The 13,513-nt window shown below is 34.3% G+C and overlaps 2 protein-coding genes across 3 annotated transcripts; one reads left to right on the top strand and one right to left on the bottom strand.

Moving 5' to 3' along the window:
- Nucleotides 1-6,696: 6,696 nt before the first annotated feature.
- LOC135142498 (uncharacterized) lies at nt 6,697-8,101 on the top strand. The gene is made up of 8 exons (XM_064074212.1): nt 6,697-6,864; nt 7,022-7,139; nt 7,256-7,315; nt 7,366-7,424; nt 7,475-7,549; nt 7,608-7,700; nt 7,748-7,856; nt 7,912-8,101. Exons 1-8 carry the CDS (start codon nt 6,763-6,765, stop codon nt 8,049-8,051), a joined length of 756 nt encoding a protein of 251 aa, XP_063930282.1. The 5' UTR covers nt 6,697-6,762; the 3' UTR covers nt 8,052-8,101.
- On the bottom strand, nt 7,941-10,181 carry LOC135142497 (protein Red-like). 2 transcript variants are annotated; one of them, XM_064074210.1, is made up of 7 exons: nt 10,088-10,181; nt 9,889-9,965; nt 8,506-9,825; nt 8,386-8,443; nt 8,208-8,326; nt 8,060-8,148; nt 7,941-7,991 (listed from the first exon to the last, which is right to left on the bottom strand). In XM_064074210.1, the coding sequence occupies exons 3-5, from the start codon at nt 9,252-9,254 to the stop codon at nt 8,228-8,230; spliced, it is 906 nt and encodes a 301-aa protein (XP_063930280.1). In that variant the 5' UTR covers nt 9,255-9,825; nt 9,889-9,965; nt 10,088-10,181; the 3' UTR covers nt 7,941-7,991; nt 8,060-8,148; nt 8,208-8,227. The 2 variants fall into 2 exon arrangements, with proteins under 2 accessions (XP_063930280.1, XP_063930281.1); XM_064074211.1 differs by lacking the exons at nt 9,889-9,965; nt 10,088-10,181 and having other exon boundaries at nt 8,506-9,077; nt 9,149-9,202.
- Nucleotides 10,182-13,513: the final 3,332 nt, after the last annotated feature.

The raw sequence follows: 13,513 nt of genomic DNA, 5'->3' as shown, positions 1-13,513 counted from the left end.
AGGTTCCACAGGCTCCTTCTTCAGTAGCTCTAATGTATTTCTATTCATTTTTACTTTACCATTCCATCTAACTTTGTCCCATGTTCTACTCTACATGAAAAGACAGCATTTTCAGCCAAGTAAAATTAGCTCGAAAGCACCAGTACTTATTAAAGACAGTTCAATATGATAAGTAAGCATTTACTTTAATGCCGGCTTCGACGTCGCTCCTAGATCCAAAGAGGAAGAAACATAGCCCCTATCCAACAATCAGAATATCTCCATTACTTCATTATTTATGAGGAGCAAGTACTCTTCCGTCGGATACAACTATTATAGTACCCATAGAAGTCTTCTTCCAATGATACTTTTGTAAGAAATTATAGCATAACATTGGTAGACAATACTCTATTTCAACCAGTTTTTAGCTAGTTTATCAACATCTCGAATAGATGCGAATAGTATTATTGACTATGACACTTATCAGATTTGCCTGGCGTACGGGCATAGAATTCTATTTAACCATCCACAGAATCTTGAACTGGATAGAATCGAATTAGCTTCCTTCTTTGGAAGGTCAACTACCTCAACCGCAATACAAATTTAAACCTAAACTTTTATTACTTTTAATCGAAGCATTCTAATTTCACTACTACCTTCATTAAAAATATTTATAATGCCAGGAACTTTAATACTACTCTCCCGTGTAAGACACTAGCGATAAAAGGACTATTTACCAGACTTGTTGGTTAGAGGTTACTAAACAAAATTAGCCCAAGCATGCTCAAAGTATATGCTAGTTTGCAATAATACAGGGAAGTTAACCGACTAGAATGCTCTGCTGTACTACAACAAGTGGATAACGATACGACCGCGTAAGCTTAGAGAATAAGAATCAACACTTCCTAAGCTGCCAATCGAAGTCTAACACAATAACTTATACACGACATTTAAGACACAATTTAAAATACAAGATACAAAAAAACACGATATACAGAAAACACAAATAGGAAAACAAAAATAAACATAGATTACAAAAAACATTTGTATAATACATTAAGTGTAAAGTACACAACCATAAAACCCATGCACATTAACACAGAAAAACACAATATAGAAACACACGCTAACCCTCTAAATTTTCACGGGAAAATGATCCGTGATTAATCCAATCAGAATCCCGAGAAACAACAAATAAAAATACAAAGAGAAATTAAATTTCAACACAAAAAATTTAATTTGGCCCATCTTATTAATTGGATACAGACTAAACAAAGTAAAATTTTGTATGGTTCCATTAAATTTACTGTACTTACATGGAAGCATATTTCGACCTCTTATAAAGGGTATAAATACAGAACCGAAACTGGTCAATAAGAGCACCCTTGATTTTAATATACTTCTTTTATACATTTCCTTACTCAAAATTTTGAAAAATTCTCTGGTAGTGCAAAGTAAGAACTCTTACAAATCTACGAATGGAATTACATGGTTGTAAAAAGATAGAAAGATACATCTCTTTCCCCAGGCAAAGTTAAAGGCGTGCAGAGATCAGGATAGACTTGCAAAATTAGCCCGAGATAAATCATGATTAGACCAAAATGAGCTAAATCTAACAAAGGAGTTTCACAATATGATTTTTTCTTATTGATTTCGGTTATTCCATTTTTCCAAGTAAATTGGTAACTAACACAGAAAACAACTAAGAAGCTACTGGCTAAGTCCACTATTTGAATACCTCCAGCACCGTATTACTACGACGTTAGGGGTAAAACACCTTTACTAAGCGACAAACCCCCAACGCTGTATTTTTACAATGTCAGGAGTAAAGCCACTATTTGGCGTAAAAAAGGAGAGCTTTAATGTGTTTATTAATTTATTTAAGTTAATATTATTATCAAGATATTATTTACTGTTTTGTTCATTTTATTTCATTTTATTGTATTTTATTTGGTAATTTAGTATTATCAAGATATTATTTAATCTATCTAAGCTTTAGTATTCTTTATTATTATTACTTTTAGTAGTTATAGTTGTAATATAGTGCAGCATAGCCAAAATTCATAAGTGTTTAAGGCGATAATAGTAGGGAAAGTAGTAGTTTTGTCCGTGATAAACTCTAGACTTGATCGTAAGCTTAAGTTAATTAAGGCACTGATAAAGTTACTAGTTAAAGGACCTAACATACCTATGGCTAGGTGTAAAGCGTCTTACCTAGTTTTTAGGGGTGTAAGGCACGATTTTTGAAGTGATTTGTAATTGGATAGGTTTAGTAACTTAACAGAGGACTAAAGAGTCTAGCAAAAGTTGTATACGTAATTTATCGACCGAAGATTGAGTTGTCCCCGTAGCTCAGTGGTTAGAGTGTTGTCACGCAGTCTCAAGGTAGCTGGTTCGATTCCCGCCGGTACCAACTCGCATTCTACAGTTTCCCTAAAAACAAGACCTGATAGAGTCTATTTAGTTAAGCATAAACTTCCGACGTGTTGACTAACTAGTTGGCGAAGGTATTTACAGGAGAGAGCCTTCGGATTATTAATTTTTAAGGGTTTTTTTGATAAATAAATTGCAGATGACTTAATTGAGGATGAGAGTGAACATAAGTAGCATAGAATGTATTACCTGTATACGATTCGGTGCTCACAAAACCGTTGCAACAAAATGGTGAACCTATCTAAAAGCCTTATACGAAAAAAGGCTTCGAGAGTGAAGTGATCATACTCGGCAGGTACGCTACGTAAGTTTAGGCTTAAGCATTTTAAGGATAAAGGAGCTAGTAAAAAAGGAAACCTAAAGTAATTATGGACAAGGAACCCGTAAAGTGAGAAACTTTTTAAGATCATACTAAGGTAAAATAATGATGTAATTGCGGGTCATCAACAAGATAACGTGATGGCAAGAAGAGCCAACCATACTATAAGGAAAGGGCTGGCTAAAAGTAGATATGAAAAAAAAATTAATGGAGAGGAGAGAGCCGTTAAAGACTAATTTACCTTAATAGCAGACTAACAATTTCCTATAAAAAAAGGATGTATATATATATAAATTTATCGCAGTAGTGTCTGTATTTATATTTTTTAAAAAAATAATATTTACATTTCTATATAAATAATTTATTCCTTTTAAATTACAAAAATAATAATTTTTTGTCCGATTAATATATTAATCAAAAGTAGTATTTTTTTGGTTAAATTTATTATTTTTAAATCTTTATTTTCATTTGGCTATTTTTGGTTTTTTTCGTGTTATTGTTGAAAGATTATGTTATTGTATTTAGTGTATTTTTTAATTTAGGTTTCCCGACCTTTAGAAATAAGTTCCTTCTATGTTAGGCTTAAAGACCCAAAGGGTATAATATTTTAAAATAGGACGTCAGCCGGTAACAATTCGTTTAAAGCTAGAACAAACGCGAGAAAGTTGTATTCTCTAACAAATGAGCGCAAAAACGTTAGAGCGGTTGCATTAAGAAGATAAAAATAAAAAGTAAGGCTAAGTTTGTCTTAAAATACAGTTATTACCATTTACGTGATTACAAAAGGAAAGATAAGTTGGAAATTAACCGTTAAAATGACCCAACAAAGTTTTAGACTTTGCTATATTCTTGGTATGCTTGATAGTATATGTACAATATATCATACAATCATTAGAAACTAATACGAGAGGCTATTATCTGGTATTAGATAGACTAGCTAGTAAACTATTTGTTGCAGGATTATTTAAACACCTAATTTTATATAGTGTTAGTGCACAGCAATAACTATGCCCCGGAGACTATTATTTGCCAAAATAAATTCAGCCGAGCTTCCATAGGAAATGTGAGAGGACTCTAAAGGCGTAGGTTCAACAGCACTGGCTTCTGGGGCGTAGGATCATGAAAAACAAAAGACCTAAACGGAAGGAGTCTTTAACTTCAAGACTTCTTTAACCTGATGGGGAAAAAGAGAAGGAGGGACTGATATATTGTCCTGTAAAGGAAAAGGAGAAAGGGTTTCTAGAGAGCAAAAGAGGTGAACAAAAAATGTGCGAGGACACGAGAAGAGTTCCGTGGTGCATGCCAACAGATTAACTGTGGGAGGATTACGTTATTCATCAGTTATTTCTAACAGAACTTAAAAATGGAATAAAGACAAATAACAGAATTTTAGCAAAACTTGAAGCTTAAAATGCGAATAACAAGCATTTTAGTATAAAGAAAATGTGCGGAACTACTCCTGTTTATATTTGTATACAACTTTACCTGGTACTCCATCGAGACAGTAAACTCTCAATACTTCTAGCTTCCTTTCAAAAGTAGACGCATTTTCTTATCGGGATATTGAAAGAGAAAAATCCTAGTGTATGGTAGCCACATATGATCAATAATCGGAGTGCTAAAGGCGCTCATGATGACGACTCCTTAGCTCGGACAAAATAAAGTCCTTCCCAGCTATCGCCTTATAAACCAAACAGAGAGTAGTTTAAATGATATAGATACAATTAGAGCAATGAACATATTTGCAAGGTATAACTTAATTAATAACTTTTAAAGTGGTCATCATATTAGGGTTTTAAAAGCTTGGGATATAGTGTGTCAGCTAAGTGGAAAAGGATTCACTAAGCAAACAATTATAAGAGGCTGGAATCTTAACAGGCACTCACATTTTCCTTTCGACTTCTTGTGCAAGATATACTCCATTAAATGTAATTTCCGATAATTTAAGTATTATAAATTTTTATAATTTTAAGTGACTATTTTCTTTATTATAACCTTTGCTATCCTCTTAAAGTTTTTATTTGGGTTGTTAAATGTAATGCTACATTATAGAAGGGTTAGTAAAAATTGCCAAAGGTACGCAACTTTATACATAAACAGGAGAGCTACGCGCCATAGTGACGGTGCCAATTAATTTTTAAAATTTATTAATATATATATGACCCGGTGCTCGACGAGGTTAGTTACCTCCGAGACATTCGACTTATGAAAAGGTAGCGTAAAAATAAGGTATAACCTTAATTAAAGTAAATTTTCTAACGAGGTTTTTGAACTCTTTTACTGCACTTCGTATACCTTCCATGTAGAGAGGTTTTAAACTTTTTAAATAACACAATTATATGAGATTTACAAAATTAGTGTATCTAAAGCAGCTAGTGTATGTGCCCCTGCACTTAAATTAAACACGTATTGCCTGTTACAAATAAGGCAATCTTTAGGGGGCCCTTCTTTAGCAAACACTCTTCATGAAACAGCAGGAGTGGCTTGTTAAACCAAAAGTAATAAAGTACGCAACCATTAAAAGCCGAAAAGGATTGACCCCACAACCTTGAGTTTGCGCCGTAATACACTTAACCCCTGAGCTACCTTAAAATCACTGAAACCCGGTATGATGGATTTACATTAACTTGTTATACTGAACCCACATAGCTCTTGTCAATAATTTTTAGTCCCCGTACTTAGAGCAGACCCGCGTTATTTAGCACCACATATCACTATAACTGGTAACTGGTATCTTATTCTAGGCCAACTTTTTGACTAACATTTTACTGCTATTATTAAATTCTTCTATTTATTGGCAGTTAATGGACGCTGTATGCCTATATAAAACTATAAAACACCGTTCTTGCTTTTTAAAAAAACTAGGTTGCGTAAGGTAAAAGAGAAACGACGATGGTAAATATTTTCAAATATCTGTGAAATGCCTTTTAGCTTACCAATGCTTAGAACCAGTGTTCGACTTTGGATGAAAGGTAATAATATCCCATTGCACCTATTGCATTTCAGTCGAAGTTTAGTCTATAAATTGTAATGACACTTATAGTTTTCATGACATTACTTATAACAACTTTTATGTTTGCGCACTGACATTATCTAATATGGTGATACCAAAGTTTAATAAAATTTACTCAGTAAAGAAAATATACTATATTTTGTTAATCTCACTAGCCCAGCGACGCTATTAAACGTGACAATCAGGCCATCGCACAACCGCGCGATACAAGAAAAAATATTTGTTAAGCCCTTTTAAGCAATGAACTACAAAAACAAACGTTTTTCATGAAGTCTTAACTTATAAGAAACAAAAATTAGCAGTGTTCTTGAGTTAAAAACATATGTTAATTTTTAGCTCTTAGTATACTGTCGTACAAAACTGCGAAAACTTATAATTATATATATATTAAATATTATAGACAGCAGAGTATTATGCACAGTATTTTCTTTTTTCAACCAAACTTTCATGTATTCCCTGCAACAGGAAACGCCGCGGACAAGAACCCGGAATGAGCGACGAAACCGGATGGACACCGCTCGCACTTAAGTTATTTAAAATTTAAAAGGAAACAACTGAAGAAGCTTCAAAAACATTTAATTATTTACATTTCATTTTGTCATTGCCCATCTTCTAGTGTAATATTGCTCTCTAACCCAATTAATTTTGAAAATAAAAGAGCAGAGCCCCGTGAAAAGACTGGGAAGTTGTCAGTATGTGTTTTAATGTATACGGTTTGATACAAAGTTGTCTCACAAGTTTGTAAATATAATATAAGGGGTCACTCCATGGTTTAACTTAAGTAGGCTTATTTTCAGACCAATTTTTTATAATAAAATTATACAATTGTTTAACTAAATTAAAAAAAAATTAAATTTATTGGTACATAGCGGCAATACGACCCCAGCTTACAAAAAGCGGTGCGTCCTACTATTCCTTGCTTGGGCGTAGTAGCGTGCCCCTTCCTATACTCTTGCGATTCAAAGAGTGGCCGTAGTACTCTTTATATTATTATATTTTTTGCGATTCCTTAAGACCAATGCCTGATGATTCAAAAATAAAGAAAAAAAGTACTGAGCAAAGTGAATCCGGGCTTAGGGTAGTTATTCTTGGCCCTCCAGGAGCTGGAAAGGGGACTCAAGTAGGCCCTTTATCATTAATAGAATTTAGTTGATTTGAAAAAGGCAACTTGCGGAATTATATTATAGATATTTATTATTAAAATAATTAAACGATTGCTAGTTTTTATTTATAAGGGGGACCTTAATGTGAAGTTTATACAAACCAAATATTTATAGGCTCCTAATCTCGTTGAAAAGTATAAAATATGTCACTTAGCCACTGGAGACATGCTCAGGGCTGCCGTTAAAGCTGGAACAAGTCTTGGCATCAAGGCTAAAGCCATAATGGATGCTGGTTCCTATTCGTAAAGTTAATATTTATTTATAGAATTAAGTAATATGAAGTATACTCCAGCTACAATTATTTTGGAATATAAAACTTTGTATGATCATTTTTATACTAACTAATAGGTAAACTCGTGGACGACGATACCATGGTTAACTTGATTAAAGAAAGTCTTAAAAAAGAAGGTAAAAATTGTTGTCGTCCTAACTTAATATTGTAACCCTTGTTTATTAAGAGTGTCAACATGGTTTTGTTCTAGACGGTTTCCCGCGTACTGTTATGCAGGCTGTTAAAGTAACTCCTTAAAACGCTTAAATAATATTTAAAAATTAATATCCCCTAAGTTGGACGAAATGCTTGATGAGAGAAAAACGCCCCTAGACTCGGTTATTGAGTTAAAAATAGACGACTCCTTGTTAGTACGTAATTATTCATTTAATTTTTTTATTAAAAAGGCTATTCGACGGTATATTATAGGTTAAAAGGATATTAGGAAGGCTTGTGCATCCTTCAAGCGGAAGATCTTACCACACTGATTTCAATCCTCCCAAGCAAGACATGCTCGACGACGTAACACATAATAACAATAATATATAATTTTTTAATCTGCTCTGTAGATTACTAAAGAGCCATTAGTCCGCCGCACTGACGACAATGAAGAGACTCTAAAGAAAAGACTGAAAATCTATCACCGACAGACATACCCCCTATGCGCTTATTATTTAGGTATAGTACAATTTCGGTTTTTTTCTGCTAAAACTCTCTCATATCATTTCAAAAGGTAGAAAAATTTTAACGCAGATAGACGCCTCATCCCCTCCAAACGTGGTGTGGGAAAATATTCAAGCAGTATTTTCGGAGCTTGAAAATGTTTGTCAGAAAAAAAAAACTCTTATGTATAATACGTTTATTGGAAGTTAAAGTTTTACCCATTACATAAATAAAGCCTAAGCCGAGCTTATTAGAAAATAGAGAGCATGACTTGAACTTTCGAGAGCGATATAAACAAATATATATCCTAAATTTTAAGGTTACATATTACTTTTTAGAGTAAATAAAATTCAGAAAACTGCTTACCTTAAACTTTAATTAAAGTGTTATAAAATTGGTTCGTTAGTGCCTTTATATTGATTTCTTATTTGGCTAAACTTGTTCAACTCTAAGTCTATCTTGGACTTCATGTCCAACTTCCCGCCCTTTATGGTTATAAACAAAGTAAATGTTAGGACCAACAACCGTCTAAAAGAATTGCTACCTTATTTCGGCGTGTAGTACGCCCTTGATCCATTTTAAGTCCGAACTGGAAGGCGGCCCTAACAATTCGAAGTGCTTAGGTGGGGGTAGATAGAAAAAGAACGATCACATATAAAAGCACTTAGGGACGGCTTCTGCTTTCTCCTTATGTTTCTCCCAGTCAACTTCTGTTTCAAAGTCCCATCTCTTTAAGTGGGCCCTCTTACTACCGCTGTCCATTTTGGTAAAGTCTGGCTCGCCGTCACTATCGCTTTGGTTGACACTTACATCCGCCGCATAAGAATTAGGATAACATTCTAAATAACTTTCCTCCATCTCGTTGCGAGAGGATAAAAATTGACTCGGCTTTTTACTTTGATGTTTGGCAGGCGCATTTATATTGTGGTCCGGAACATTGTCATCATCTTCAAGGTCTTTAATTGCCGTCTCAAGAGTAAATTCTTTGTCTCTAACTTTATTAATACTAACCTTACTATTAGCTAAGTCGTAAACTTCAAAGTAATTTTTAAGATCTGCTTTATAAAATGTGCTAGTGCTATTGACTTCTTCCCCTGCAAGTGTTGTGTCGGCTTCGTCTTCTGAGAAAATAGTTTCTTTTTGGAAAAGCTTATTATCTGGAAGATCGCGTGAATCCGCACTTACCACTGCCTTTTTTAACTTCCGATTCTTTTTACTCTCCCTACCTCGCAATCCCTGGCGGGTGTACAAAAAAATTTGTTGTAGTTTTTCAATGACAATATCATTGCTAGAATCTTGGTGACTACCACTATGATAGTCATCCCTAGCAGTCAAATCCGCCAAGGAGCGCAGGACAGTGGTAGGGGGATCGAAAATATCTTCAGAGTCGGTTAGATCAAAAACGTAAGCCATTCGACCGGGTTGAAATAGCTCATTACGCTTCCTTAAACGGTTAAATAAAACCTTACAAATATTCTTACCCAGTCGTGTCCTACAAGCTTCAAAACCTTCCTTTAAACCATCACTAGTCGGTGCAGCTAGCCGCTAAAAACTTCATCGGATTGAATGGTATTTTCTTTCAACTTTTCTCTTTCAAGTGCAGTTTTTAACAGCTCGTTCCTCGACTTCTGAAGCAAAGCATAATCCAAACCTTTTACTAAGTGCGTGTGCTGTAAATCTCCTCCCAAAAACTTGCTCTCTTCATAAGCCAACTCTCGGTCCTGTAAGTCCAAGTGTATCTTCTTTATAAGCTCTTCAGATTCTTTGTAGTCAAGATTAGTGCCCTCTCTTCTTTCTTTAGCTCTGTCTCTATATTTGGCTGCCAATTCAGCCTCTGCTTTTGCCCTTTCTTTAAAATATTCCGCGTTAGGATTATGCTTTCTTTTGTGAGTAGTAGCTTTCCTAGGAGCTAGGTGGGCGGATTGTTTCTTTATTGTTGCATAATAACTAGCTGCTGCCCCGTTAATAATTTGGTCAGAGTCACCTAATAAAGATTATAATATTTTATACTAAGCCCACAATTTTATCTAAAAGTAAGGAGCAATACTAGTCCGTGGCGTTAGTAAAAGCCTTCTAAAATCTTGGTTGCTTAGCTGTTCTTTTGCTACAATTCTGTGAGGTTTTCTATTAGAGTAATTATAAAAAGTAAAAAAATAGATGTATTTTAACTAACACTTTTACAAAAATAACAACTAGTAATACTAGAGAATCGCGTGAAACATAATAACTTGTTTAAAGAAACTTACAACTGCGGTGCAGCGAAATTAACCTCTGAAACCATTTTACACAAAGGTATAGATACTTAAGCTCGTTAAGTTAGCAATAAGTAAATTAAAGTTAAGTAATCGACATTGAGCGTTGAACACACGGGCTATCAATGCGTAATTAAGTAAATGGGAGTTTCTATCTGCTAAAATGTGAGTGGTCAGAGCAACTTTATTATAAATTAAAGCCATACTATAGCCCAATCCAAAGAAAAGCAATTGAAAAGCTCGTTACAATAGAAAATATGTTACGACTGGGGTTAAAGGCTAATTTCACTAAATTTAAAAATCATAGATTAATTTGTAATGTCAAGGGAGCTTAGCTGGCAGTTCTAAAAATAAAGATCATTTTGGCTTTCTAAATACTAAAGGAAATTATAGAAATACTCGATTTTTAACATTCTTTTGAGTCTAAGCTGATGGCAGATTTTTTACACTAGTATTGAATCGAACCTATAGTAGCACTCTTTCCACCAGAATATAACTCTCAAGACATTTTTAAATTCTCAGAGAGACCGAAGAACTGCGGAGGAATATTAAATTTGGTTTTCGGCCGTTAAGTCAGTTGATTTGCGAAAAACCACTTTTAAGAGAGGTGCTATTTTGCGAATTAAAATTGGAGCGAAGCAATAACTTCCTGCTTAAGCTATATATGTAGAGCCACGATATCTGAATTGCGTTTTTTACCTAATGTTATTGCTACAATGCCATCTCATCCGTAATGTCTGTAAAAAGCGTAAATATATATGTAACTCAAGGTAGCAATAAATGTTAAAAATTTATTAGATAATATAAATATGAAAAAATGACCCCTTATACCAACCAGTCACAGAATCAAAGAGCAGGAAAAATTAACTTTCGCACGTATCGAACTCAAACCCATTTACTAGGCAAATTTTTTATCTATAATCTTTATCATTCATAAACTGGGGTTCCTTCGAGCTCATATTTCTTTATCTAATTAATAATTTTCGTTAAATGTACGACGAGGTCCATCTCTAATAATTTAATTTGCAAAGAAAATTAATTTTTATTTTAATATATTATAAGTATTATAATACTATAATAGATATGTAATAAAGTAATAAAAACTGCTTCATCTATATTTCCTCTTACAAAGAGGTTTGAAGGCGTCTCTTCTTTTAAAAATTATATATTAGAAGATCTCTAATTGAGGTTTCCTAGAGCAGCCAGTATTGCTGCCGCCAAGCTCCTACTGGGTGGAGAATATGAATTACGCTTTTATAAGCCGATTTTAATAACACCAACAAGAGAGGGCGAGAGAAATATAAACGTAGGTTTCTCTTATTGACGCAAACAAGTCATATCTATACTTTTACAAAGTATGTAAAGATTCTAATATTATATTATATAAATGCTTTTTTTTGGTTCCAAAATTTTATATAAAATTATTTGGTTAAATTATTTTCTGCTAAAAATGCTAAAAATTGACATTTATTAAATAAATTAGTTTATAAAGTTCTTAATTCGTTTATCCTCAAACAATTTTTTTTTGCATGTTGTGTATAATTTTAAATAGGATTGCGCAGGTGCTTTCAAAAAAAGCTGTTGGCGCATTTAGTTGAAGATGAAAGGCTAATGTAGAGGAAGGCGACAGCGGTTAGTTAAACGGTCCGTGGCCAAGAGTAATGAAGACGAGATTTGATTTATTGTCGAACAAAAGGCGCTGACTCCGACGGTGTTTTTTAAAAAGATGCTAAAACAAATGCCTTTAGCAGTGATGCATTACCTGAGCCTCCTAGTTAACCGGTGATGGCCCTTGATGCCTTTCCAATTCAATGAAAGAGGGCGACTGTTGTGATGTGCATAAACCCAGAGACCCTAATCTGCAACTAGCAACTACCGGCCCATCAACCTCCTGTCAGCTGCCGGCAAAGTGTGTCAGGCCGCTTTTTAGCGCTGTCTTAAAGTTCTCTTCTTTCGCCCCTGCTTTTCATAAGCTAGCTGCATTAGGTGCCCTTTACGCTGATGATACAATGATCAAGTTACCCGCCCTACTGTGGCAGCATCTTCAGCGCTATCTTAGCGCGCTTGCCGACTGGTGCTGTAAATGTAAAGTTGCTATTATTGCGACAAAGTACAAAGCACTTTCTATAACAAAGAAATGCGTCTTCTCTCGTAGTACGCACAAGAGAAATACTTGCGAGTCATCGAACACAAATTCTTTTCACGACCGCACTTGGTCTACTTAGCAGCGGAGGTCAAGTTGCGCATTACGGTTACTTCGCACTAAGAGCAAGCTTTCGCTGCGCAACTAGATACGCTTGTATGTGCTTTACATTCAGTCCATAATGACATACCCGTCGACCTCTTGAGCCTATGTCTTTAAGGCATTAGAGTTCACCGCATTTCAAATGCGAAAAACAAGTTGCTAGCGTGGTAAAAGATGCGCCGTGATTTGTGCGAAATAAACCCTTCACGGGACTTCAAACGCGATACCTTGCCTTTTATGACCGGCTAACCAGGTACATCAACCACCTGGAGGTGAGCAAGCTCATTCACGAGGACGGAGTACATTGTCGCCTTTCACTTGAAACGTTTTAAACGCTAAATTTTGTTTCACTGGTGAAAAAATATGGAAAACCCTATTAAGCTGTGAATAGAATGTAATTAGTTTACATTAAGCTCAAGTAACTGAAGAGTTGACTGGCGAGCACCAAAAGATAATATAAATAAACCATGCTTTAGTATTTTATTATGTAAACATTTAATCGAAAACACTGAGCGCAAGTGGCGACATACACACCTCTAATAATGTAAAAGTTCGATGAATTTATCTAAACTTGGGTTTAGAACTGTAAAGTCCAGTTATCCTCCTGACGTATTCGAGATCGCTAACGTTATATTTATCGGTATTAAATAGGAGTCATTTTAACTTGTACTCAAAATATCTGTGACTTTACCAGCCTTATAAGCTACTATTTATCTTCTAGAAGTTTTATTATAACTTTTGAGGGTTATCAAAAATTTTAAAATGAGGACTAATTGATAGTATGCTAGGTTTCTATTATTTTATTAATTGTAGGCAAATTATAGCAAAAAAAAAACCGGAGGTTAATGTTAACTCTAAAGTACAATATCACAAAACATTAATAATATCATAATACATAAACAAAATCATTTAAAACACATCGTTAGACTATAAATATTATTAACATTCTATTCTCACCAATTTAGTAAAATGTGTAAACCGAATTTTTTTTTTTGTTTCTAACTCTGAGTGTAACAGTCTATTAGTGAAAGTACATCATGGACACACGTCTTGTAGCCTATTAAATTTTAAATTCTATCTCTTCTTGTTTTGCCCTCCCCTTGTAAACCTTTCGGTGCACATTACTTTTATGGTTTCTATAAATTTTAATACACAAAGACATGACATGACTTTTA

Source organism: Zophobas morio, unplaced genomic scaffold, assembly GCF_036711695.1.
Source record: "Zophobas morio isolate AGI-343-1 ecotype UQ-CSIRO unplaced genomic scaffold, CSIRO_AGI_Zmor_V1 ptg000048l, whole genome shotgun sequence".
Lineage (NCBI taxonomy): Eukaryota > Metazoa > Arthropoda > Insecta > Coleoptera > Tenebrionidae > Zophobas > Zophobas morio.
This window is presented reverse-complemented; position numbering and strand designations above follow the sequence as displayed.